Source organism: Spermophilus citellus, assembly GCF_964194105.1.
Source record: "Spermophilus citellus genome assembly, contig: SCAFFOLD_149, whole genome shotgun sequence".
NCBI classification, from domain to species: Eukaryota; Metazoa; Chordata; class Mammalia; order Rodentia; family Sciuridae; genus Spermophilus; species Spermophilus citellus.
This window is the reverse complement of record NW_027673076.1, coordinates 163,586-190,752: the sequence shown is the minus strand read 5'-3', so window position 1 is coordinate 190,752 and position 27,167 is coordinate 163,586. Positions and strand designations below refer to the sequence as shown.

At 34.0% G+C, this 27,167-nt stretch overlaps 2 protein-coding genes across 3 annotated transcripts in view; one reads left to right on the top strand and one right to left on the bottom strand.

The window, feature by feature from the left end:
* The first annotated feature begins 4,300 nt into the window (after positions 1-4,300).
* On the top strand, positions 4,301-8,497 carry LOC308640155 (axin interactor, dorsalization-associated protein-like). 2 transcript variants are annotated; one of them, XM_081312165.1, is made up of 4 exons: positions 4,301-4,613; positions 6,618-6,740; positions 7,555-7,672; positions 7,818-8,497. In XM_081312165.1, the coding sequence occupies exons 1-4, from the start codon at positions 4,526-4,528 to the stop codon at positions 7,912-7,914; spliced, it is 426 nt and encodes a 141-aa protein (XP_081168291.1). In that variant the 5' UTR covers positions 4,301-4,525; the 3' UTR covers positions 7,915-8,497. The 2 variants fall into 2 exon arrangements, 1 of the variants encoding a protein (XP_081168291.1); XR_014020185.1 differs by lacking the exon at positions 4,301-4,613 and having other exon boundaries at positions 6,617-6,740; positions 7,369-8,497.
* A 3,316-nt stretch (positions 8,498-11,813) lies between these two features.
* The window catches only part of LOC308640142 (transport and Golgi organization protein 1 homolog), a gene marked incomplete at its 5' end in the record, with an annotated part of 16,053 nt that continues 699 nt past the window's right edge, over positions 11,814-27,167 (bottom strand). The window contains 19 exons of the mRNA XM_081312156.1: positions 11,814-12,550; positions 13,561-13,711; positions 15,120-15,191; positions 15,318-15,394; positions 16,367-16,504; positions 16,686-16,786; positions 16,906-16,973; positions 17,050-17,085; positions 17,197-17,257; positions 18,101-18,202; positions 22,727-22,865; positions 23,037-23,127; positions 23,216-23,271; positions 23,943-24,048; positions 24,147-24,269; positions 24,901-25,005; positions 25,185-25,256; positions 26,486-26,596; positions 27,002-27,090. Coding sequence (XP_081168282.1) covers positions 12,231-12,550; positions 13,561-13,711; positions 15,120-15,191; positions 15,318-15,394; positions 16,367-16,504; positions 16,686-16,786; positions 16,906-16,973; positions 17,050-17,085; positions 17,197-17,257; positions 18,101-18,202; positions 22,727-22,865; positions 23,037-23,127; positions 23,216-23,271; positions 23,943-24,048; positions 24,147-24,269; positions 24,901-25,005; positions 25,185-25,256; positions 26,486-26,596; positions 27,002-27,090 — 2,018 coding nt within the window. The 3' untranslated portion in view covers positions 11,814-12,230. The remainder of the gene's footprint in view (positions 12,551-13,560; positions 13,712-15,119; positions 15,192-15,317; positions 15,395-16,366; positions 16,505-16,685; positions 16,787-16,905; positions 16,974-17,049; positions 17,086-17,196; positions 17,258-18,100; positions 18,203-22,726; positions 22,866-23,036; positions 23,128-23,215; positions 23,272-23,942; positions 24,049-24,146; positions 24,270-24,900; positions 25,006-25,184; positions 25,257-26,485; positions 26,597-27,001; positions 27,091-27,167) is intronic.

Here is a 27,167-nt window from a genome sequence, read left to right as displayed (position 1 = left end):
CTGCTCTCCTTAGCCAGTTTCTTGGCCATCATCGCTGTCTTTGGTTCCTTGTCCCTTCAACTTATGGCAAGAGTGAGAAGGGACTGGAAGCCCTCTCAGCCAGGAAAAATGTATTACTTAAGCGTCTAGGTAGAGAATTTGGAGGACCTGTTGCGCTCCGTATCATGATAGAGCATAATCAACACACATTATATGTATGTATGGAAGTGTAATAGTGAAACCCATTGCTTTGTATAATTAATAATGTTAATTTAAAATTAAGCAGATTTTGTACCCACGCTATAATACATTAGCATCCCATTGTCTTTCTGTAAGATCCCATATGCATGCTTCATCAGGATTCCCTTGACCCCCTACCTCCCTAAAACCCCATTACCCCTTCCTTTTCTTTAAAAGATGTTCTACATTAATGAGTGTTCTCCCTACTGCAGTGGTCTGAATAAAGTCATCTTCTTAAATGTTCAGTGCCATATTTCTTTGATATTGGACAGTCATAAGAGCACAGCTCACTTTGTAAAGCCCTTGATGAATACTTAGATCAAAATTTGATTTCTAAGTATTTTAAGTAACATAAACCATTCACTTCTAAATTCCCCCTCCCCATGTAGTTTTTGTTTTCTGAAAGGATTATCTAATGGTTTTCCTGTTCTCAAATAACCCTCTCCTTCAACCTTTCACTTAAGAAAAGATGAAAAAATATAGCTCTGCAAGATCTGCTTACCAGTGCTGTGGTGACTGGGATTCTGGAGGAGTAACTTGCCATCTATGCTTACATCACTCCCTGGACTGCGGTTGCCATTACTCTCAGAATTCTCAGGGGTATTCTGCTGCTGGAACTCAGGCATGCACAGAGAAATTTTATTACTGTGTTTAAGAACATTCTGTAAAACCTACAAGGGTAGAAAAATTAAATTTTTAAATACAATTTCTTCATTTATTGAGAGTTAAAAAGTAGCAGTCAGAAGACATTTACATAGTAACATAGAAAACATAATCCACAGTGTAAGTCCTACACTGATTTTCAAGTAGTTATTTTATTTAACCATGAATTTTATATAAATAGTGATTTTTTTTTTCTCACTTGAGATACACCATTCATGGTAGGAAAACTTCCAACTTGTAAATTCAGTGGCAATGGGATTTAATACCATATTTTCCCTAAGAATGTGCATGGCATCTAGAAGATCTGTCAACACTACAAAATAAAATGGTAGTTAATAAAAAATTACTACTAGTTTTTAAGACTATACATTTCTTTTCTTACTATGTTTTATAATTTAGGAACAATGGAGGTTTTCTTGTGATCTTTTAATTCTCTTCCATTTCTTTTCTCCTTGCCATCCCTTCCAAATATCATAGAATTAATCATTTACCCAAGTTTATATTCTCTATTACTTTCTCACTTACCTGTATTTTAAAAAAATGCAGTATGTTAAAAAATCTTAGAAAGCTTTCACTATGAATCAAAGGCTTTTTCATTATATTCTATTTTCCTCTTCTAAAATGGTTATGCTATGGCTTTCATCACTGAAGTTGTGCTTATCTTCCTAAAGAAAGATAATCCTAAAGGATTTCCTAACTTGGAGTAAGATATTTAAAGATTAGTTTAATCTTACATCTTCATTCTATTATACTCCTAGATATTTCTTTTAGTGTTCTTTTAATGTAGAACAATCAATAGCTATCATACTAGGTAAATAATATACATTTACACTTACCAGAACCAGGTATAATTTGAGTTGGCATTAAATGTTTGTGATCATGAAGTTGTCCTTTCACACACTTCATCCAAGCATATAATTCTTTATCTGTAAGATAACATACTTTGGTTATATATTACTCATGATTTTACAAATATAACTTTGATAGTTGTACATGAAACTTCAATGACAATCTTCAAAATGCTTGGTACTTGAAAAACAGATAAAGTCCTTTTCTGAATATTCATGCTAATAAGTATTCAACTGTGCCTTATATGAATGATTTTAATTAATGGATTCTAGGACTTCTGACTCCTATACATTGGAATCTGAAAGCAACAAGATTTAACCTAAGTTTGGTCTACAATTAGGAACTATTGAATCAGGCTAAAAGATGTAGAGGCAGATTAATGCCAGAAAACTCAGCCATAAATAAATTGTGATTATTCCTCCAATTAAAAACATACTTCCCCCAAATTTCTTTTTTGTGAATATGTTGCACATTAGTGTAATATATGCATAATAAAAACAAGAGAAAGCTTTATTATCTAATTTTATCTTTATTTATCTAATTTTCCAGATAAAGGATCCCAAAGAAAATAACAGAAAATTTACATTTATATTATTATGTACCAACCTCTAGAACTTTTTCTCTCCTTTGCCTTGTAACAATCCAAACAGACCACAAATCCACATATTGGGCAGACCCAATGAATGTTAAACAGTGTTGCTTCATATGCATCACACATCTCACGGACTCCTCATACTGCTCTTTTCCAGGCAATTTTTGGCTAAAATACAGAGAAAACAAAAATTTAAGGTATACATGCTCTTTTCAATGCATCTTTGACTTAAATACAGCAAAAATAGGAACATAAAGCAAAACTGAGAATTTTTAGGGCTATGTTAATTAAAGACTAATTGTAGATCTCCTTAGGTTATTAATTAGCATTTCTCTTCAGAAAACTGAAAAAAAAGTAAATGTAACTAAAAATGGCTTATCTACCATGAAGGGTTGACCTTTTATCCCAAATAATTCTTTCTTTTGGGGGGTTATCCTGTGCAAGTATGTTTAAAGAAATTTGTGGCCTTCCCTATTAGCTGCCAGCAGCATTTCCTTACTTCCTCCTTTAGTTATGCAACTAATAATGTCCCCAGTTATTGACATATGTCCCCGGAAGACAAACCACCAATTTTATGGAAAAAAATAAAAAGAAGCTAACATTTAAAGCACTTAAATTTTATGTTTAAGTACACATAATTAGGATTCTACTTTGTAAATAAATCTATGAGGTAATTATCTTTTCCATTTCACAGGCTGATATTTAGAGGTATTTGACACAGGTCACAAGTTAAACAAGAATAAAGTTGAGATTCAAATATAAATTTCTGGGATGAATTACTTCTTATATAACAAAATTTCAAACATTTTGTATCCAAACTAATTTTATAACATTAATTTATGATATAATGTCAGAAATAGGAAAATAATAATAATAATAATAATAATAATAATAATAATAATAATAACAACTATGATTTCATAAGTGGTTAATTGATTCAGTCTCCAAAGAAAATATCTGTAATCACTGGATGTGGTGGCACATGCCTTTAATCCCAGCAGCTCAGGAGGCTAAGGCAGGAGGATTGCAAGCTCAAAGCCAGCCTCAGCAACTTATTGAGACCCTGTTTCAAAATAAAAAAATAAAAAGGGCTGGGTATGTTGCTCAGTGGTTAAGTGCCCCTGGGTTCAATTCCTGGTACAAAACAATCACAACAACTCTTACAAATATATTCATAAGATTTTGATTTTGAAGTATTTAGTAATATTAAATTAGTATATAGGTTAATAAAGTTTTGTGTAGTTATTATATTACCAAATCTGTGAAATGACATGGTACTAATAAATTCTTATTATTTTATAAACTCATATTTACAGCTACAAATGTTTAATTTATGTTTAACATTAAGTACGTTATTCTGATGTAACACAGTTTAATATTCAGCATATTTTACCCCCAAATCTGATCACTTTGGACTATTGATGTCTTGATGCAAGGGATCTCAAAATGGTCATGCACAAGGCAGGAAATGGATATAGTAAGATGTAAGACTGGAGATTGCTGAGTATGCAGATTTTGCATTACAAAATAAGTATTGGTGGACTATATGGGAGTAGGGAGAAAAAGAGCAATTAAAAAAAAGAAAAGCTTGAGCAGTAGAGGAGTTCATATGCTACAAGTCTACAATGATGGCATGAATGTAGAGGGGTAGTGTTGTTGGAAGCAGCAATAAAATTTGGGGGGAAAGAAAAAGGTAATTTTTTGCACAGTTCCCAAGTAAGAGAGCCAGGTGAATGGGTTCTTTGTTCAACTCTTCCCACCTAGAAGTGGAATTTATAGTTCATAAGTTATGTCTCAGTAAGTAGTAAAACACCATTTCCATGTAACTTTACACTTTGTCATGACTACAAGCTGAGTTTGACAATTCCAGTCACATTACATCTTTGCACTTGGTAGTTATTAATTAATTAATTAACTATGCACTATTATTATAGAAATTATTATTTCTGCTTAAAGGTGATTGTATGGTTGGGAAATGCAGATATATTATGTGTAAAATTAAATATTTTTCTAAAAAAGTATAACATCAGATGTTCATGAATTTTGGAAATAAAAATACATAATGCCTAGCTAGTTCCTAAGAGGTAGGCTATATCTTCTGTTTGTCAAAGTATTTACTCTGAATTATTGGTGGAGCTAACTTTTATTGAGGTTTCTCTGTTGCCAGGTACTTTATTACCAAGGTTGCCATCAGAACCGGGAATGACATTACTCATTATCAGGATTGAGAAAATTGGTCTGAAAGACGCTGGACAGTGCATCGATCCCTATATTACAGTTAGTGTAAAGGGCAAATAACTGGCAAATTGCATTATGTTTTTTTCTCAAATGGGACAAAGTTTTTTGACAGGGGATGGTCTTGTATATGTGACAACTTACTTTAATGCATTCTATAATGAGGCAGAATCCTAGAAGAGATCATAACAGACCATAGTTCTGAAAGACTTTTTTTATTGGTTGTTCAAAACATTACAAAGCTCTTGACATATATTTAATACATTAGATTCAAGTGGGTTATGAACTCCCATTTTTACCCCAAATATAGATTGCAGATTTTTTTTAAATAAGGACTGCAGCCTAAATTCCAAATACCAGAGACTGAAATTTTTTTTATTATTTTTTTAATATTTATTTTTTAGTTTTCGGTGGACACAACATCTTTGTTTGTATGTGGTGCTGAGGATCGAACCCGGGCCACACGCATGCCAGGCGAGTGCGCTACTGCTTGAGCCACATCCCCAGCCCCTAGTTCTGAAAGACTTACAAAAAAATATTTCCTACTTATACACTCACTTTTGCTTTTGAGTTTTTGCTTTTGAGATTTTTGCTCTTCAGATTCCATCTAACGTGCGGACTAAACATACACATTGTCCTTAACAGCAGCTACAGCCTTCAGGATGTAGATTAACAATAGCACCCCTCACCTTCCATGGTGTGTGTAGTTTTCTACACAAAGCCCCATGTCCTGTTTTCCCATCTCTCCTGCTTCAGCCCCTCTTCTTCCTGTGCTACTGAGGTATCTACATAGGTGAGTCCTACAGAGGCAGATGAAAATCAGGGGACAGGGAAGTAGGGTGCGTCCATAACATCCATGCCCTGAATGCAATCCCGTGGGATGATGATGTGATTAAGGAATAAATTATACCATTTTACAGAAATAACTATAGTTAGTACAAAGGGCTTATTTTAACCTGTAGTTTTGCACCAAAGGAACAGATCGGTGCTGAAGTTAAATGGAGGAACTTTTATCAATTGCAGAAATAAAGTCAGATCCACGGGTTCATTAGTGCTAATTAAAAGAAAAATATGACCACAAAGAAAAACATTTATTTAAAGAACATAATCCACAGCAATAATACTGGTACACTTTTAAATTACGATGTTACCAGTTATCAAATATATAGTGTACTGGAAAATATTTACATTGTTTGATAGGCCATTTGTAAAACTGCATACTCATTCAGAAAGTATACATAATACACAAAAATATTCAATGATGTTGTAAATGTTAAATTACCTTTGCATGTTAAACTGAAATATTTTTATGTAAATATTTTTTAATTATTAAATATACTAAATTGTTTTTGAGCTTTTTGAGACACATAAATGAATAACACATAAACACTGAGGAGTTATTAAAAAAAGTCCTTGTTGAATTTGATTAAACTGAGATTTTAAAACCCGGAAAATTAAAACTATATATAACGTACCATCTGGTTGTTGTAAATTCAGGGTATGTTGTAAACAGTATAACCAGAATTTAGATAATATATATGAAAAATTATTCATTAACAAAAGGGTTTTTGTTGGCTGTTCTCATCCATTTTTTGTTCTTAACAGGGAAATTATGATAAGGTTAAGTTTAAAGGCTTTTCTAAATAAGTCATATACTTGATCAAAGTTAGAAATTGGTGGCAGAGCTCCATTGTGGCAAATTATATACTCCATATTTTTTTTTTGCATAGAAAAATATAGTGGGCTATTCCCTAAGGAAAACATGTTTGTTCTTTTTACCACTTCACTATGAAGATCAAGTTTTGTCCACTTGGCCATGTAAAGGCTTCCTTGTCCCCTTCATGAGGTCTCCTATTCAGTCTATATTCAATTCTCTCCACATACCCCATGAACTTCAATAATTCTCACATACTTGCTCACACCAAATAGGAATCTCTTAGCCTGAGAATCTCCTCTCAGCTCTTTCTATGCCTCTTTAGGAAGTGTAACCTTTGCAGTTTCTAGATTTTCTATCTGTATATGTGAATGCTCATAAGCAGAAACTTATTTGTTTCTCCAGATCTGAATGGCATAGATTTAACTCCTGTGCAAGATACTCCTGTGGCTTCAAGAAAAGAAGATACATATGTTAATTTTAATGTGGACATTGAGCTCCAGAAGCATATTGAAAAATTAACCAAAGGTTTGTAATTATCAGTTACTGACTTCTTAAGGACACAGTACTTACCTGGGTTTGTGTTCATAGTGTACTTAACACAAGATCTTACGTCACATAGTTATGAATATTGACTTAAAGAAAGTCAAATCATTTTTTTTAAATATGAGAATTAGCAGTTGCATTATCTAGTTGTGTAATAATGTGGTTAAATATTATTTGATAGGGAAGTTTTTCTCATAATACAGACTTAAGGAAGCAGGTTCCCTAATAATTACCTTAAGTTTTTTTAGGAACCTAATGATTACTAACAGTTAAAGAATTATTATTCTTTCTTTCAATAAGATGCATTGGGTAAAAAGATACTATAACTGGCAGTTAGTTTGTAAGAATATGGAAAGGACAATCTGGGCATGGTGGTTTCAGGAGGGAGAGAAATGATATAAGCTAGAATTTTTTTTAAAAGGAACTCTTTTAAATTTCTATTCTATCTAATATAGGTGCTTATTGAAACCATTTCTATAGGTACTGCTGATACTTAAGTAACTTCTGTTTTTTCTTGTGGTATTTAATATTTTATATTCTTTGGTAGTTTATGATTCTACCTGTGTACATAACTTACATTCTTGCTATACAATTTTGTTGTACTTTGTAGAATTAAATGATATGGAGAAATGTCACTCAGGCATGGTAGAAGAGCTCGGAGTGACAGCCACAGTGAGTTATCAACAGTTGTCTCATCAGACTGTTTGACACATGTTACTTTGTAAAATCACAGGCTTCTGGTGACACATAAGAAATGTGTGGTCTCTGGCTTATGTGGTTTGTTTTAATTCCTTAGGTGCAGCTATCTTCTTTGAATTCAAACACTGCAAGCCTAAAAAAAGGTTTACCAGCACCAAGTGTTTTGCTTTCATGAAGATGGATGAGATTAATCCTGGGCCAATTGTAATAGAACTGTAAGTGATATACATAATAGGATTCATACTGGTCTAATGGTTACTAGTTCATGTTTCTTCTTAGTCCCTCTCATCTAGAATATAACATTGGAGTAGATCAATCATCAAAGTATTTTAAACAATGATCTTTCTATTGTGGTTACAGGTACAAGAAACCCACTGACTTTAAAAGAAAGAAATTGCAGTTATTGACCAAGAAACCACTTTATCTTCATCTACATAAAACTTTGCACAAGGAATGATTCTGACATGAGTAATATGGAATTTCTGTGAATTTTACCACTCAGTAGAAACCATCATAGCTCTGTGTAGCATATTCATCCTTCAGGAGGCAGGAAGTGAGCCGTACCTATAGACCAGTGAGTCCATTGCAAAGCTGTACCACAGAACTAAAGTCCAGCACCTCATTGTTATGACTCCTTTGGATACAGGTTTATTGTAGATTTTGAAACTTTTTTTTTACTTTTCTATTAATTGTGCAATTAATAGTGTGTTTCCTAATTTACCACTGTTCCTACCTTGCTTCCTGGAACAATACTGCTGTGGTAGGTATGCTCATCTTCAAACTTAATACAGCAATAAGAATGTGCTAGAGTTTACACATTTGCTCCAATATGGTCTTTTGATTTGAATTAACTTTAAACTTTTGAATTGAAGTGGGTAGGATAGTACCAGATTGCTTTGAAAGGAAATTGGATCAGTTATGGTCTGTCTTATAGGCTGTTCCTTAGAGCTGGCCTAAATTCACCCTCATCTGATAGTTCTACTTAGAAATAGTGTGCCTTGACCAGATCAATATCTTATATGGGAGTGTTCCCCAGGTTGTAGCTGTGGTTTTTTTCCAGATGACTAGATTGTTTTTCTGAAAGTGAGCATATTTTTAGTCATGTTGATTAGTTGTTCTACATCACATTGCTATTGTTTCTAGGGTTAACATTAATGATTCTAGGGTTAATATTAAAACCATCTCAGAATAATTACAAATTTTTGGGTGGATTTACGTCTTCTAAATCATGTCATCTAAAAATAATTGAGTCAGATGCTAATGAGATACTGCAGGAACAACTGCTGTTTTTCTGACAACTGATTGTGAAACCTTAAAACCTGCATACCTTGTCTTTATAAAGTGATGAGTATGCAAAATCTGGAAAGATATTCTATTTTTTTAATATAGGTATATACAACTGCCATTTATTTCCTATTTAGATATATTGACATTCATATGAAAATATGCAGGTCATTAGCCTATTATAATTTCACTATTTACATTACTTTTAACTTAAGGATGAGACATAAATAAAACTTTCATAGGTGGATATTTGATACATAGAACATAAAGATTTGTGAGGAGCTTTTTTGTGGGTTACATGTAGAACCCACGTATTTTAATGTTCACTATTTTAAATGAACAATGCATGAAGGGAATGCAATACTTGGCCTATTTTTAAACTAGTGTAAACCCTAATCATACCATCTGTTTGCTTTTTAAAATGAATAACAGTTATTTTAGCCCTTGCACTTCAAGAGATCTAGTCTTTAATTTTTCAGTTGTCTGTTAGGTCAGTTTTGTTTACTAGATGAATGTTAATAAAACTATATGAGCCTGAAAGAATTATCAACCAAATTTAGTCTCTTCTTCCATTTGGATTGGGTTAATTTCACAAGTGCAAAAATAGTTCAGTCTACAGTAGTTCTAGGAAATGAAGAATTTGCCTTAATAAAATGTTCACTCAACTGAAACTCTGAGTAGTCAAAATTTCCAGACTGTAAACTTCTCAAGAGAAGGGCCTCATCTTCTCCATGTCATGTAAACTTTCCAAGGTGCTTGGCAGCACTCTGTACCCTGTGGAGTACTCAGTACCTTTTTGTTTGATGTTACTGATGTTTGATGTTGCTCCCTTAAAATCTACTATTAAAATGTAGCAAAACTGATACATTGTTCTGTCTTCTCATACTATAAAACATGTATATCAAAGTGATAATTTTTTTAAAAAACCTTTTTTTTGGTTGTCGATGGACACAGTACCTTTATATTTATATGTGGTGCTGAGGATCAAACCCAGTGCCTCACATGCAACCCCAGTCCCTCAAAGTGATAATTTATATGAAGAAACATTTAGCATCCTTCACATAAGAATGCTTTTTTTTTAACCTCTATTTATTTATGTGGTGCTGAGGATTAAACCCAGGGCCTTGCCTGTGCTAGGCAAGTAGTCTACCACCGAGCCACAACCCCAGCTGCCACCAAAGAATGGGGTTATATGAAAAAAAAAGAGGATGCTTTGTATGAATGTCTTTCATCAGCATTAAACAAACTTAAATTGAACATTGTCATCAGCTTAGCTTTAATTCAGACCTGAATGACCAAACCTCCCCCCGCAAAAAAGGTGATTTTATCTTGAAGCAATTAACACAAAGCAATCTGTATCTCACAAATTAGTTGTTTAAATTTACTTTCTAGTGTGGGAGAGGATGAGTCACTGGACAATAATTACAACTATAGCAGTAATACTTTCAGGTTGAAACACTACTGCTTCACAAATGAAATGATTTTAGTAACTAAACTCAAACACAATTTGCTGGAGAGGACTTCTAAAACTTTTGAGATACAAAAGTATAATTGAATCAAGGGACAGTATTCTCTACACAACCTGTATATGGGCAGCTACCTTGGGCTTTGCTACAGAAGTGGTACAATCAGATGGATGTAAGGAGAGGCAACTATGGGTGGGTTCAGAACTGCTCAGATAAACTACGTAGAACGCATTATAACTTACTAATAGAATAAATACAAAAAAGGCTTTAGAGGGAAAACTACTGTTGCTTTGAATAAAATAATAAATCTGCCTTTCCTCGAAAATCTATCTTCCTAGCTGACATCACCTTTATTTAAATGCTATTTTAAAATTAGAAGTTATAGTAACTTCAGCATTGCCTTGTGTCCTGTAGAGGTTGAAAGATACATTCAAAATGTGTTTGTGACTTAAATTTTATTTTACATGGTTAAAAATGGCATAAGCTATTATATGGTTTTCCTCTTACACACAGCTGCTGCTTCTAATATTAAATGGAGGTTATGTAGATTGAATTCTTCCTAAAGGACTCAAATTCTTTTTGATTCTGAGTTATCTTCAGTAGTTTATAGAGATTTTGTTTCACAGAGATTTTGTTTCACACTGAAGCTTTTGCCCCTATTTTGAGAATACTTAGGGGACATAAAAAGAACAATGATATGTTATGTTCTAGGTTTCAACAATCCTATTACTTTCTAGAATTTAAAAGAATGGAAGAATATGGTCTAGCAGTAAACAAAAGTGCCAGGCTTTTATAATTTTATTTAAATCTTAAACCTCTTAAAATGTACTGTTAAAATTGCCGTAATTAAAATTACAGTTCTGGAGAGCTAGTTCTTAGAAACATTGTTTTAAAGACAGTAGTTACAGATTCAGGACTTGCTTTAATTGATTTTTAAATAAAATATATTTGAGTATCTATCAAAAACAAGAATTTAATTCAGCCCACAGTTGCTGATTAAAGACATTATAAGCCTTAGAGTTTAATTCATTCTTAGAGGATTATACTTTTCTAATTTTTTTATCATATTCCTTGAAAATCAGTGGCAAGGTATGGGAAAGAGAAGAGTGTGTTGTGTACATTTTTAAAAAGAAATTTCCTTATTTCTTATAGACACAACATACCACCTTATATTTTACTGTTATAATGCAATAATGGCAAAAGCAGTAGAACTTCAGGTCAAACAACTCTTGCTACTAATGTAAACTCATTCTCAGAAAACCATTCTCACATGGACAGTGGTTAGAAAAAAGTACATGAATGTGCTACAAAAATAGAGCCACAAGACTTCTCACAAGTAAAAGAAATCCTGTGTAGAAGTCCACCGTTGACCAAGGTCCAGCCTCCTTAACAGTGAGCAACAGGGAATATGCTGTCAAGTCACCATCTTCAGTTCTGAGAGTGAGTTTACATGCTTCCCCAATGGCACAAAGTCTCATGACGATCCAATGAATCAACAGACACTTGGGAAATATTAATAAACAATTTTTTATGAACTATTACAACAAAGAACTTCAGCAAGAAGGAAAATGAAGTGTATGATCTTGGAGTAAACATTTTTAGTGTAATAGTCTCTTTGACCAGATATTGAAAGAGAAAAAAAATCAAGCTTATAAAACACCATTTCTCTGTTATCAACTGGAATACACTAAAAATAGGATAATGGAAATACATGTTCTTAAAGCATTTCCACAGGAAATGTCCATAATTATGACATTCTAAATCATTTAGCAATTGTATATGCTACATTAACTAAAACAAAGGTATTCCTTATTGCACATTTTAAACTTGGAAGGATACTCTAGCTTAAGTGGGGGATATTTAGGGGGAAAATATTTTGGCTCAAAATGTATACTGCGCCAAGGCAGCTTCATTCTAAAAACATAAACCATTTAAAATAAACTTTTATATTTTGAAGCCAATAATCCTTTAACTTGATGAATAGTTCATAGTCCATTTTCTGACTAAGTGTCAGAGGTTAATTTTATGGGCCCTGTTTTAACTCCTGTGAACGGCCCTCACTACTCTGAGAATTAGGTGTAGGTGGAGGTTCATCTTTAAAGCCTGAAGGCATTAAGTCTTTTGCAGCAGGTGGTGGCCCATAGTCTTGGGGACCATGAGTTGGAGGTGGTAATGGGGCACCAGGAATGAAGTACTCTCTTGGGCCAAATGAGCCTAAAGGTCTAAATGGTGCTGGTGCGGGTCCTGGAAAAAAATCAAGAGGGTCAAAAGGCAAATCCTGTTTTCCAGGTGGAACACCTGGTGCATATTCTCTGAAGCCTATTGGTGGATGCATACCAGGACCTGGAAAATAAAAAGAAAGTTATGTAAATACCCAGAAATTTCTGAACTAGGGTGATTTCAAGTATGTTAATATAGTCTTTAATTTCTCCCAAGCCTAGAACATCAACTGGTGAACATCCTGACTTGCTAGATGAGGCAAACTGAGATGGAACAAGTTTAGGTTATAGCCTTTGACCAACCAGCCATGAAGCAACATATTAAGGATTTAAACATGGCTCTACCTAGCTCCAGGCTTGTCTTTTTTCTTTCCCTACTATATAATTGCAGAATTATTTCTATCTCACAAGAGCTCCATTTATATTTGGAAGTACTATATTACCATGACAAGATGATAGATTATGAAATAAGAACTTTACTACATCAAAGAAATTTTGATAAAAGGAAATCCCACTATTTATTACTGTATCCATTAAAAATTCATGAAGTATTTCAGCATGGACTTTACACATGCCATCAGAATCAAGGTGCATGCCCTCCTGAAAAAGGCCTTCCACAGCCACCTAATTAAATCAGCAACATTTATTAGGTCACTGTTAAATCCTCCTCTTTAACACTTCCCTCTGACTTTTCTCAAGGTAAGGAGGGTTTGACTTTTCCTTTTCTATATTCTATAATCTACTGCTTATGCTTCCATTATGGGTGATTACAAACTTTATGTTATAGGATTTTCATATCTGTGACAAAATTTTAAGTTATGGCATGTGTCTCATCCACCTTTCCATCTATTGCAGTGCATATCAACATATTTTCAACAAACATCTGCAGAAGTAATATTTCTGGCTTTTCTGTATATAGCCCCTTATCCTTGTCTATGAGAGATAGCTATTGCCTATCTCAGTATAAGATTATGTAGTGTCCCATATGTCCCAGAAAACTGGAGGAAAAGTTAAAATGTACTCAGCTTTATCCTTTCATTGTTAAGACCTGAGATAGCAACCGTTTTAGCAAGCAATAGAAATGAAAGATGAATGTGATTTATAAGTCAATCACTACTGTTCAGATCATCATACCAAATGGTGGAGGAATTGGCCGAGGCCCAAAAGGCCCACCGAGCTGAAGTGGCGGTCCATACCAAATGGGAGGTGGTGGAGGCCGTCCCATCGGGGGGCCCATGAAGGGTACCCCTGAGAAAGGAGGGGGCCCTTTCATAGCCATATGAACCTGCAATTTAAGATTTGAAAGCAGTTAAAAGTTTTAAAATTCCTATATATTAAGACAAAGTACCAACACCAATAAGAGCTAAAACCCAAAACAGGCACCTGTCCAGAGAGCACCATCAGTGCAACAAAACTCTACCCACCCCTCCTGTGTATTCCCCCTGACAGCTTACAGAAGTTGGAAGGATGCCACAAGAGGGAGCAGTTTGTTACTGATTATATCTGCACAGGAAAGGGAAAGGCAAGAGAACTGGCAGAGGTTATTAACAGAGGTGATTTCTGACCAGTATGTCATGCTGTGTTCACTACAATCTATTTCAAAGGGAGTCCCCCCCTCCCCATCACTTCCCTTTCATCAAAATAGCTCATTATTTCCATATTAAGAATGAACAGAATAAAATGAAAAATCCATTCTCTACCCATGTAATAATAGCTACTATTCAGAGTATCTTCAGTAAGTCTTTCATATATTATTCAACCTCTGAGATCTTTAAGTAGACTGTCTTGTTTTAAATAAGAGGGAACAAAAGCAAATGGAATATCATAATTTGTTGAAGGCCACACTGCATATTAAAGGAACTCAATCCCAGGTTTGCCTCCAAGCCATGCTTTTCCCACCTCTACTCCTCTCTAACAATGGGTCTTTGCTCTCTTTTAAATCTTCTACTACAAAGGGTTTTGGGGTCTAATCTAAGCTGCCCTTAGATTTCTCCAGAGATGTATATTCCTGGAATATATATACACTGGAACTTGAGAAGTATTTTCCAACACAGTGCTATACACACAAATTAGGAAGACAAGGCTTTAATATTTACTTTCATTTACTGTACACCATTTGAGATATTGATTTATCATTTCCTATGAGTAGTGGGTTTGAAACTAAACAATTAAAAATTTATTTTATTATAGAGCTGCAGAAGACCTACCAGATATAATAGCAACACAGTTACAAGAGAATACACTTATGTGAACAAATGAGACCACTTCTTGGGACTGGCTCAAGAGGTCATTTCAGATTATCATTGTTTCACTGAAACAGTATTTCACTTTCAGAAAATCTGATACCAGTCTAATTCAAATCACTCAAAATAGGGTTTGCACAAATGGAGGAATTCTTAAATAACATTCTTCCAAACAAAAATAAAAATGATGAATTATGTAATTTATAATGAATTTACTTTGCCTTAGAACATTCAACACAAAACACCATATAAAGTTAGAGTGATAACTTTTCACATTCTGTAGTTCATTATAGTTGTACACACTTAAGCAACATTCCCAAGTGAAGGAGAAAAGTAAGCTCAATATTGCATGCAGTTTAAAGCAAACAAGGTCAGTGTCATGCTCTGAATATCCTTTCCAGAAATGCACAGAATAAAACCCAATTCAGTTCTCAACCTCTAAGTACTTACTCCAACTGGATGCTCAGTCAAAGAAGTAATGGTGGAGACTGAGGGGGTCTCAGGTTCTTGGGGAACAGTTTGCTTTTTAAAAAAACAAATGGGATAGTACAAATAGAACACAAAGAAGGATAAAGCAAAGAGCAAGTACTGTAGGAAAGCTGCATGTTCCTGCATGACCACATGATTCACAGTAACTACAGAACTTACCTTGCCCTCATTTGTCACCTTAGCTGGAGAAGAACTTCTGGAGCTGTTGTTCATGTGAGCTGGACCACATCCTGGGTCTGTTAGAGATCAAAGAATGGATTCAGACTTATTCTAACATGAAAAGAATAAAAATCCTCCATCCACAATTACAGATTCTTTGAAATTACTTGGTCCCTTTACCAGAGGCAACGGGTTTCCCAGATGCCTCAGAAGACCAGTACGAGGTAAAGGTCCATCCATTGACCCTTGGGAAAGGAAGATCAGAGCCCTTGTATGTATTTTTCAGAAGAAATAAACCACTGGTGGACAGGTCAGGGTTCAACAATAACTAGAAAGCAACATGAAACATGGGTTTCCCAGGGGTTGGGGTCATAGCTCAGTTGTAGAGTGTTTGCCTAGCATGTGTGAGGCACTGGGTTTGATTCTCAGCACACATTTAAAAAATAAATAAAGATATCATGTCCATCTACAATTAAAAATATTTTTTTAAAAAAAATGGGTTGCCCAATACGTAAATCACAATTTATGAAGAGACTTAAGTAAAATAAAGAACTGCCTTGGGTTGATAGAACAGCAGATTAATAAGTACTGGTCCTAAACTTTAAGCTATAGACTTGAAGTATGTATAGGCTGGCTTTTCTTTAGTCTGTATAACCTGACTTCCAATCTTACCAAGACTACAGTCCTGTTTAGAATTGGAAATAAGACTCAGTATTTCATGTTGGAAATATGTATGCTACATAAAGTTTAAGACTACTTTTATAATATTTGGGAAAGGAACACCATAGAGATTTAATTTAAAGATAAAGGTTTACACTTCACAGTGTAAAATTTAAAAGGAAAAAACAATACAGGGACCTCCAGGAAAAAAAAAATGTTTTCTATTCTAGAACAGATTTTACAGAAAACATTCACTAAGATAAAGTACGAAATTATCTTCTATATATTGTTCAGGCCCAAATTCTATGTTTTCATTAGAATATTCAAAAGGGGAAAAAAAAAACAAAACCTTGAAGCAGTTTACTATAAAGCAACATGTGAATGCTCACCAAATCCGTTTCTAGGCGTATCCTTTCGATTAAGAGTAGCAGAAGGAGGTCTCCCAGCTGGCTCTGTTGTCAGTGGAGGGGAACATTCTCCACCACTCACGGGGGATGGACCAAAAGAGCCATTATGGCTCAGTGGACCTAAAGACAACAATGCCATGTTACTACTTTAAGGCAGCCTTCTCCCTGACACCAACCCTCACCTCCCGCTTTAGCAAATCATTCAGATTATTTCATAACCATTACACACAGAAATAAAAAGTAATTTACATACATTCTGCACCAAGAAATAAAATAGCTCCTTTTACAAAGTGTCCCCTACCTCTCCGAGGAGGATTTTGTAAATTTGGTCTTCCCGGCATAGGTTTTACAATCACGGGTTCATATTGCCGCAGTGCCATCTTTTGGGCCATTTCCAATAGTCTTGAATATTGAGAAAGAATGGGCTGAATTATGAAACAGCAATCTATTCCTTCATAGATAATATCTAGCATAACCTTAAAACACTATAAAACATATAGTAAGATACCAAAATCACATACTTCTGTCTCAAATTAGCAGCTTCCCTTTTCTCTTCAGCTATAGCTCTTTCGGCAGACCGAGCTTTGAGCTATTAAAGAGAAAATATTCAAATTCAGTTGCGGTAGGCTATTCACAAAATAAAGAAAAGGGGGAAAAAATCTTACCCAGTTATCATGAGCTTTCTTCTCATTCATAGCAATCTGAAAAGGACAACACATTAAAAAATATGTTTTTAGGGACTCATTATAATAGCCTATAATTGTATTAGATATCAAAGAATTCTGCAACTACAGGACAGTATTAATTACTACCTGGTTTTTAAATGAGCGCTCGGTTTTCTGTAATTCTTCTTCCATCTCTTCAATTCTCCGCCTAAGAATTACAACAATTGAATAACATTTGAAACATTCTGACCATTTTCCCTTTATTCCATCATCTATACTTTTAAAGACTTTATCATACATAAGAAAAACATTTCTATAGTTATATGAATCCAGTGTGATCAAAACTAATACTACAGGCCAGGTGCAATGCCACATGCCAGTAATCCCAATGATTGGGAAGCTGAGGCAGGAGGATCACAAGTTCGAGGTCAGTCTCAGCAATTAAGTGGGAACCTATGCAACTGAGACCCTGTCTCAAAGTAAAAAAAAGGTCTAAGGATGTAGCTTAGTAGTAAAGCACCAAAAATAAATAAATAAAATAAAAACCTAATACTAATAACTTCCTTATCATTTAATTGCTAGAGATTTTGAATGATAAATTATAATTTCCTTAACTGTTTATCAGTGTGTTCTCAAGTAATTCTGCTAGAAATATCTTCCTCCTTAAAACTTTTTTCCTTTTTTTCAAATTATATCCATAGAAGATTTCCAAAGTCTATCAAATGCCACACTTTTGTGGGTCTCGATACATCACACAGCAAACTGATTTCTTAAAGAATTACTACAACATACAAAACCCTCAAAACTGTTTGCATTGACCAAGTTCCCTATGGTCTTGCCCATTGGGTATAAGTAAATTTTTGTTAACATTTTTCATTTGTAAAGTTGAAATTTATTTTTTCTCCTGTGTGAATTGAATGTATTCATATCCTCTCGTTATTTATACTTCCATGCTATTTTCTTCTATCTACATAATGTAAAAAAAGATTAAAAAAGAAAGCTAACACTAGTTCATTAGACATTGACACCCTCCTTTAGAAACTGAACTCACTTGTAATTTTTAACTTCCTGTACAGCGGAAACCACCTTTTCATCTGCAGCTGACAGCCACTGCTCTTTTTCTAGTCTCTCATATTCTTCCTGGCTCAGTTTCCTAAAATAAAGCCAGTTATCAAATCAAAAGTTTCTCTCTGTGAATATCACTTCCCACAATTCTATAAAATGCTTAAGCACATAAAATAGGAATTCAAACCTGCAATTTTGTAAATCAAACTCTGGCAAATCACTTACATTTTCTAACTTCTCCTCTTAATTCTCTACTTACCAGTAAATAAAATAAATGTGAAAACAACATGTGCCCCAAGGGCAAGTATCCTGTGTGTAAGATAATAAAAACTCACTTTACTTCAATGTGGAAGATCAGGACTGATCAACCTAACATCATTAAACATATTAGGATAAAGCAGGGGATAATTCTTTTCTCGTTTCTGCCATGGGTAGGACACTAAGTATATCTTTGTCATGGAGGAACTCTTTTCTCAATCCAAGACTGGTACCATAATAAAGATATAGTCAGTCAAAGCAGTCAAAGAAAAAATCTTCTAGAATATGTCTTTTAGCTATGCAATTAACCACAGAACATTTTTCACACTTTAGATATCTATTTCAAAAGAATTGCAATTAAGCAAAAAGACAAATCTGAGTTTTGATAATGTCTGTCAACCAGAAAAAGAAGCCAAACTGACCCACGATCAGAGTATTATCTACTGACAAGTTTTAACTCTGATCATGAAACTCAAGATGTTCATCTACTGAGACAAAGGTAGCCACATTTAATGATTTAAAAAATACTATTTTCTGCTATACTTGTACTACTTTAGCCATAGTTCCAATTCAAAAGATAATTAACTTGAAACTTAATTTTCCATAAATCAGAAGAATTATAGTAAAAAAGGATTATTGATACCAAATAGAAAAAGGGGATTATATATTCTTATATAGCTTCTCATTTAATTCTTCAGCGAGTATTTTATGAGTGGCTATAATATACTAGTTACCTTGTAAGATGCTAAAGAATAAAAGAGCTCACTGTTTCAGGTATAAATGACGCCTAAAGGAATATAATAATTTTCCCCACTGGCTTAAGAAGGAATATGGAGAAAACTGAATCTTGAAGGACAGAGAGAATTTTGTTTCCAATTATCAAAGAGTTAGTCTGAGAGCACTAAGAACAATTAAAACATCTTTATAAGAATATAAAATTGGGTTTGAAAGGATCCAAGCTAAAAAGGCAGTGAAGATATATGTATGTGGCCAAGATCCATTAGAAAAAGGAATCTCAGAATTACAAGTAAGGCTGGCACTCTGAGGTACTTTTCTCCTAAGTTTACCCACATATTGAAGATAACACAAAGATATAATGAGTCTGAACTAAGCCTTCATCAAATTCCTGGGCTTAGAGGAAAAAAGAAGTGTTTGGGGCTACAAATAAAGGGACCCTTAATAAAAGCCCTAGCCTTTGAGTTTAGATTAGAAAGTACTGCACACTTAAGTGATGAACAGGCAAAAAATCCAAAAGGAACAATACTGAAACATTGAAAAGACAAGTCATTTTTGAATTATCTTAATTGCTAAGTTTAAAGTGACAATCTTACTCAAGTAACCTCAACACTTTTCTATAAGAAGATAACTTCATCTTAGTCCTCAAATTTCATCTATAATTATCACAACAATGTTAGCCAATCAAAACTGACCAGGCACTCCATAAGACAAAATTCTGTGAGAAAAAATCCCACAGAAAAGGAAACCACCTAATGGGGTTATCCGCACATGTTTTAAAATCACTGTGCTTTATATAGTCAAAAAGGTAAAGTCAAGATTATGAATTTCAGGGCTGGGAATATAGTTTAGTTGGTAGAGTGCTGCCTTGCATGCACAAGGCTCTGAGTTCAAACCCCAGCACCACAAAAGAGGAAAAAAAAAGATTATGAATTTTGTCAAAGGATTAGAAACTATAAAACCAAGAAATAGTTGGGTGTGGTGACCTACCTACAGTCGATGATACTCAGGAGGCAGAGGCAGAATGATGAGATTAAAGATGGCTTGGAAAACAGTAAGACACTAGTCCCTTATGAGAAAGAGCAAGGAGTCTGGGGAGGTGGCTCAATAGTAGAGCACATGGCTCAAGGTCCTGGGTTTGAGCTGTAGTACTGAAATAGGACTGGGGTTGTGGCTCAGTGGTGAAGCATGTGCAGGGCACTGGGATCAGTCCTCAACACCACATAAAATAAATAAAATATTGTGTCGGGCTGGGGATGTGGCTCAAGCGGTAGCGCGCTCGCCTGGCATGTGTGCAGCCCGGGTTCAATCCTCAGCACCACATACAAAGATGTTGTGTCCGCCAAAAACTAAAAAATAAATATTAAGATTCTCTCTTTCTCTCTCTCTTAAAAAAGTCCTATAAAAAATAAAATAAATATTATGTCCATCTACAACTAAAATAATATTTTAAACCCTGAACTTTTTAAAATCCTAAACTCAATGAATGATTTTAGCAGCAGATTTGGGAAGTAAAATAAATCCTAGCACTTTTAAGACAGGTCAGAAGAAAATATACAGAAGAAATAAATCCAGAATGTAGGAGGCAGGGGAAACCAAATTCTAATACGCATTATTATAATCAGAAGAGAGAATGAGGTAAAATCAACATTTAGAAAAAGACTCGAAAATTCAAGAAATGTTTAATGGTCCCAAGCAACATAACTGCAAGAGGAAAATGTGGGTGGGGTGGGGAAAACTACACCTAGGCACTTCCCAATACAACTGTTAAAAAAACAGAGAAATGACTACAGGAACTAGGGGAGGGATAACACCAAACAACAATGATAATGGACTCCTTAAAGAAAAAATTTAAAACAGATGGTAATTAATTGGATATTTTTAAATTGCTAAAACTAAGTAACAGTCAAAATTCAGTAGCCAAAAGAAAGATCCTTCAAAAATGGAAACTGGTTTTAACTCTAATCATGAAGTTCATGTCAACCTAATACAGATTATAAAGGTAGCAATATTTAGTGGATAAAATACTATTCTCTGTTTATCCTTGCACTACCTTTGATACACTAATCAAATCTATCATTAAAGGACAATGTTCAAATAGAATGAAAATAATTTCAAATAAGAAACCAACAGTGTAGAATGCAGAACTACAGAAACTTTAAATATGTGTATAAATTGAATGAATGTCTTGTGGAGTTCACAGTATATGAAGTACTAACATACAATGCCACAACAGTTATCTGATTCAGGAGCTACTTAAAGCCCATAAAAAAAATAATAATAATAAACCTATTAATCTATGTCAGGTTTTTATTAAATCCAGAATATATACCATGGCCTTTAAATTATGAGAAGATGAATAAAATTATAATTATAATTCCATTATAATTTATGATTACATCAAGCTTATACAGGGGATGAGGAAAATGATTAAAAATATTTAAACTATTAAAAAGATACAAGGAAGAAAAAAAGAACAGGTCATCAAATAGAAAGCAAATTCTTCATAAACCACAGGCACATATTGACATGGACAGACTTATATTTTAGAAAGTCCACTCAAGCGGCTATAGAGAAAATTACTAAGAATTTGAAATAAATTATATAAAAATATAAATAAGGGAGAATGAAGACAGATCACCTAGGTTAGAAACAGAAAAGATGACACAGGCATGAACTAACATAGTACCTGGGGATGAGTAAAAAGAGTACAAACCACAGATGATGACTGAATGAATTTTGGAGGAGTTGAGGAAAATAGTGCTACAATTTAACTGCATTACAAAGAAAATTAATTGCCATTTAGGTCATTCATATTACTAGTAGGCAGAGAAAACAAGTGTTCTTTTTTTAAAAAAAGTGATAAAATGAGAAATGTTTCTTTGAAACAGGCCAGGCATTTAGAACTGGCCTGAACAAAAATTCGAGATTCTAAAAAGGTCGCTTGGAGATCAAAGAATTTTAGAAAAGAAAATTAACTAGCTCCACAAAAGAAAAAATAACTAGCTCCACACTGAGAAGATTAATATATAAATATATACTACAAACAAGTACTTCTGTAATCATAACTCCTAAGGTCCTTGCCACAGTTCAATTTTTAGTGTGAACATCTCAGATATTCAAGTCCAAAACTTGTACCATCAATAAGTAAATATTATTCCTTTTTGAAGTTTTATTCTACTAACACATGTCATTCCAAATCACTCAGTATTTTTAAAGGTCCAGAGTTAGAGATACAAGTTCAAAACATTAGAATTACATAACTGATCACAATGAAAGGTAATTAAAATAAATAGTGGGATCATAGAAAGGGTCTAGATCTTTGAGAGGTATCTCCAAATCAGTGACTGTTAATACCAGTTTACCACTTCCTGCCTTCATATGAATTTGACAATTGATTACGATGTCCTCACAGCCTTAGTTTATGGTTCCAACTACCTCAGGACTCTTAAGACTGACGATGGAAAGAAAAATGCAACTTATAGGAAACAAAACACAAAGGAAAAAAGACAAATCTCTACTTATTACAACTAGAAGAAATTGTAAATAATCTTAAGAAAAGATAAAATTATCTGTTAGTTCACACAGTGATAACAATAACAAACAATGAAAATCTTACTTTTGTAATGCCATCTCATTTTGCTGGTAGAGTTCATTTAAAATCTCCACTTTCTGCCTAAGAGTTTTGCATTCATCTTCCAGTCCAACTTTAGAAGACCGTAGTGAATTGCAATCACTTTCTAATTTCTTTTTTTGGTCTGTAAAGGATAAAACAGCTTATCTCTATATGTGTACAAGGACTTAAGAACTTGTTTGAGGGAGTAGTGCCAAGAAAAGTAAGAAGCATGAAAGCAAGAAGCCATTCTTTATCTTTCCAATAAAATTTTAAGTCTTTCCAACATGGCAATGTCTTCTCAAGAAGAACCCACCTTCTAGATTATATTTTGTGGACATCGAGGCTGTTAGCTTAAGTTGTACAAGTTTTAGATCCTCTTCAACTACTGATATTGTAGTTTGTGTCTAAAAATTGCAGAAAAGAGAGGTATTCTTAAAAGTGAGGCACAGGAAGAATTCACAGGCACTATGGGACTCTTACAAAGAACTATACCTGAGAGACATCCATCATCTGCTTAATTTGATCTTTGATCTTCTCGTTCCGATCACCTAAAAAACAAAAGACTTTAGCTTTTTCTTTCCTTACTTTTAACTCTATATTCTCCTAACTTCCCCAAACTAAAGAATGATTGTGTTCAAACACCAGAAGAAAAAAAAATCAATTAAATAATTAAACTGATTAGACTAATGACTTTTAAGAGAATTGCAAGCTTAGATTTAAAAAAGAAAAAAAGAGAGAGGTGAATTTCAGACTGGGGTTGTGGCTCAGTGGTAGAGTGCTCACCTAGCATGTGTGAGGCACTGAGTTTGATCCTCAGCATAAAAATAAATAAAAGTACTGTGTCTGTCTTAAAAAACCACAGAGCCATAGAGATGATGAGTATCAAAATCAAGTATCATCTGCATAAGTTAAGAAATAAATTTCTCTTACTGTACAATGTTCAATACTTAGAGGTATAGGATGTGACTATTGTAGCTGCAGTGTACTTACTAGTTTTCAATGGGATAGAAAAAGTCAGTGTTCTTCACATGCCTATTGCTATATTATACCCCAGCAACCCACCTCTGCCAATGCAACAGAGATATCTATAGATCCAGTGATATGTGTCTACAACCCTGAAGCTTAAGAAGAAATTCAGCCAGCTGAAAAGTAGCATCTGTATACTTAATTAAAGACAGGAAAGCAAAAAAGGATTCAACCTCCCTGAGACTGATCTTACCTGCTACCTCTCCATTGGTTAATTCATCTGACTCATCTCTACTTTGATCCTCAGATTCAGATTCACATTGTAACCGATTCAACTGTGTGATGTAATTAGTCAAAGCCTAGAAAAGAAGCAAAAGGTTGGAAGACTCTCGATTTTAATTCAGAAGATTTCAGGAGAATTCATGAGATGAAACATGTATTTGGAGTATAAACTTACATTAATAGTATCATCTTTGTGACTAAGAGCTACTTGTAAATCTTTCTGGGACTTCTCAAATGATTTCATTTGTTCACTGAGCTCAGTGTGTGATGTACTCCAGTCTTTGACTTCCTGCTGCAACTGAAAAGTGAAAACACATGAATTCCTATGAGTTAGGGAGGGGTTTCTGCACTGGATATATCAGGACTACAAGACTTAGACAAAGAAATAGAGAGCCATACTCCTCAGTGGCCTGCCTCAATCGAGGGGGTTGAGACCTTGGTTAAGGAAGAGGGCAGAGTGGCCCCAACTCTCACAGCTGCAGTAAGAACATCAGAGCTATCAGGAAGTTGACCCTGTTTATTGCATTCCCCAGAAAATTGCTGCCAATTCAAATAATTTACCTCCAGCAGGAATGGCTGGGCACATACGACTGTCTCCTAAATTTAGATTCCTTATCATGTAATCTTCCCTTGGCCGGTGAATCAGTAACTACTCAAAAGAGGATCATAAAATACTTAATTTTCTGATTTAAAAAGTTTCTTTGAGGCTATGCAAGTTAATAACTGATTGACATTTGATAAGAAAAGCAATAATCCAAAAATCCAAAACAGATGGAGACCATATATATGCACTCAATTTGGGGAGCATTGCATATCTAGAAAAGGTCCTACATGAATATTCCTTACCTCAGAAACAGATCCAAGAAAGATACAAGATATGATATTCACTTCTCTAGTTTACATTATGGATGACATCAAATTTTCTTTACCTGTTCATTCTTCTTCTTAAGCATGCTATTTTCTTTCTGAAGCTGACAGCATTCCAACTTCACCTTCCCTTCACGAAGCTTAGCTTCATTAAGGACAATTTGAAGCTAATGCAAAACACTACAGTTAGTGAATTAATTCCAAAGAAAAAACAAAGTTATACTTTCCCAAACCAGACATCACATAGTTCTCATTTTTTGCACATTTTAGCACACCTCAAATTTTTGGTCTGCAACAAAAATAAGATGTAGTATTAATATCCGTTAGCAAGAGTTGGCAGCTTTACCTCTGAAAGTTCAGAAGTATTCACTGAAATGACATCTTTAAGCTTCTCTATAGATTTCTTATTTTCCCTTATCTGCCAGGTGAAAACAGAACACAAAATATGCATTATGATTTCAGTAGAAATACTGATATATATGTGTGTGTGTGTGTGTGTACACACACACACACACACACATATATATACTAAAAAAGATAAACACAACAAAATTTTTGTCAAGCCATCCCATTACATTTCAGGTAAATGCAGGGGATCCAGCTTTGGACTAAGCAAAAAATCAAGAACTGAAAGAGATGAGGGAAATGAAGTCATAAATATTTCATGGCATCCACAACCTTACTGTTTATGAGATAACCAGAAAAAAAGGTCAAAGTATAGAAAATCATAATGCAATAAGTAAATAAAATGTTTTAAAGCATAGAAAATTAACTAATTAATTACTGTTTCAAGTAAACCAGTTCAAATTAGTAATTTTTTTTCTAGTGATAGAGAAAAAAATTTCCCAAGATCATTTTTAAAATTTTCTTATCTGAAGTAAAAAATGATAAAATTTAAGGAATAATAGACTAATCTCACATACAGAAGAATTCCAAAAAATTTATAAAGATACTCGCTCCTTAAGGAAGAGGACATAACTCTGCAATCTTTGTTTGCAATGCCTGGGATTGAATCCTGGGCCTCATGCATGCTAGGCAAGTGCTCTACCATGAGCTGCATCCTGAGCTTGTAACTCTTCATACTTTAACTGTGGGCTGTGCATGGTAACTTCCAAAGAATACAATATGAAAAGGATTGGAAAGAATTTTTACAGTGGAGAAATCTTATAAATACTACCTCAGCTAGGTGATCAAGCTTACTTGGGGGTAGGATATTTCAGAACACACTCTCTACTATCTTTTGCAACTTTTATGTAATTACAGAAACTTATAGAAATTGAAAATTAAATATGTAAGTAAAATTTTTTTAAGTACAGAAAATTGATTAATTCATTACTCTTTCAAGTAAAAAGTAAACAAATACCGTTCAACTGGACAATAGTTTTTTTAGTTGTTCTGCATGTTTCCAAGGGCAGAGCAAAGCAATATGAAAATTATCCAAGGTTGAGAATAAAAATATTTCCTAGGCCCATAAAAATAATTTGTTGTATCAATACTTAAAAGTTCCACAAAATAGGCAGAAGTGGGTTCAACTTCCTTGACTCCTAATCTTACTTTAGTTAACAGCTGGACTAAGTTCAACTTAACCAATTTTACAAAATTTTTCAAAAGCCAAATTGCAGTAACACTTAGCAGCAAAACTCTTACCAAGTCCTGATTCTTAGCTTTCTGTTCTCTCTCAGATTCTAACATAACATGAAGAATTTTAGCTCTCTCATCCAGAAGTTCTTTCGCTTTTTCAAGAAGCTTCATTTTATCCTGGAAAAAAAAGGTGTCAAGATTACTCACTCATTACATTTACTTTTGAGTTTAGAATGTAATTCCCCCCAAAGAAGAGATTTTTACCTTATATTTATTTGCTTCATCAGAAAGAATCATATTTTGTTTCATGATCTCTTGGACCTGTTTCTTTGATTCCTTTATCTATGTAAATAAAGCATTCAGAATTAAGATACACAAATTATAGTGCTACTATACAAGTTACTTCCAGACAAGTGACCCTTTCTAGAAGAAAGCAGTACTTAATACATATGACTGCTTAGAATTTGGATGATTTGTAGGAAATAATGAAACAAAAATTTTAAAATACGATTTTTAAATTAAAACAGGTAGAAATGATTCAAGCTAGAACCAAGGGAGAAAGAAACAAAAAAATAATTATACCTTCTGTTCATAATTTGACAATTTCTGCATTAGTTCTTCATTTACTTTCATGAAATTGTTCACCTTTTTGGAAATTTGCCGTTCATTGACTAAAAGGGGGAAATACACAAGATTATTACAATCACTAAATGAAATTCAATTACTCAATCTACTAAAAGCAAAGACA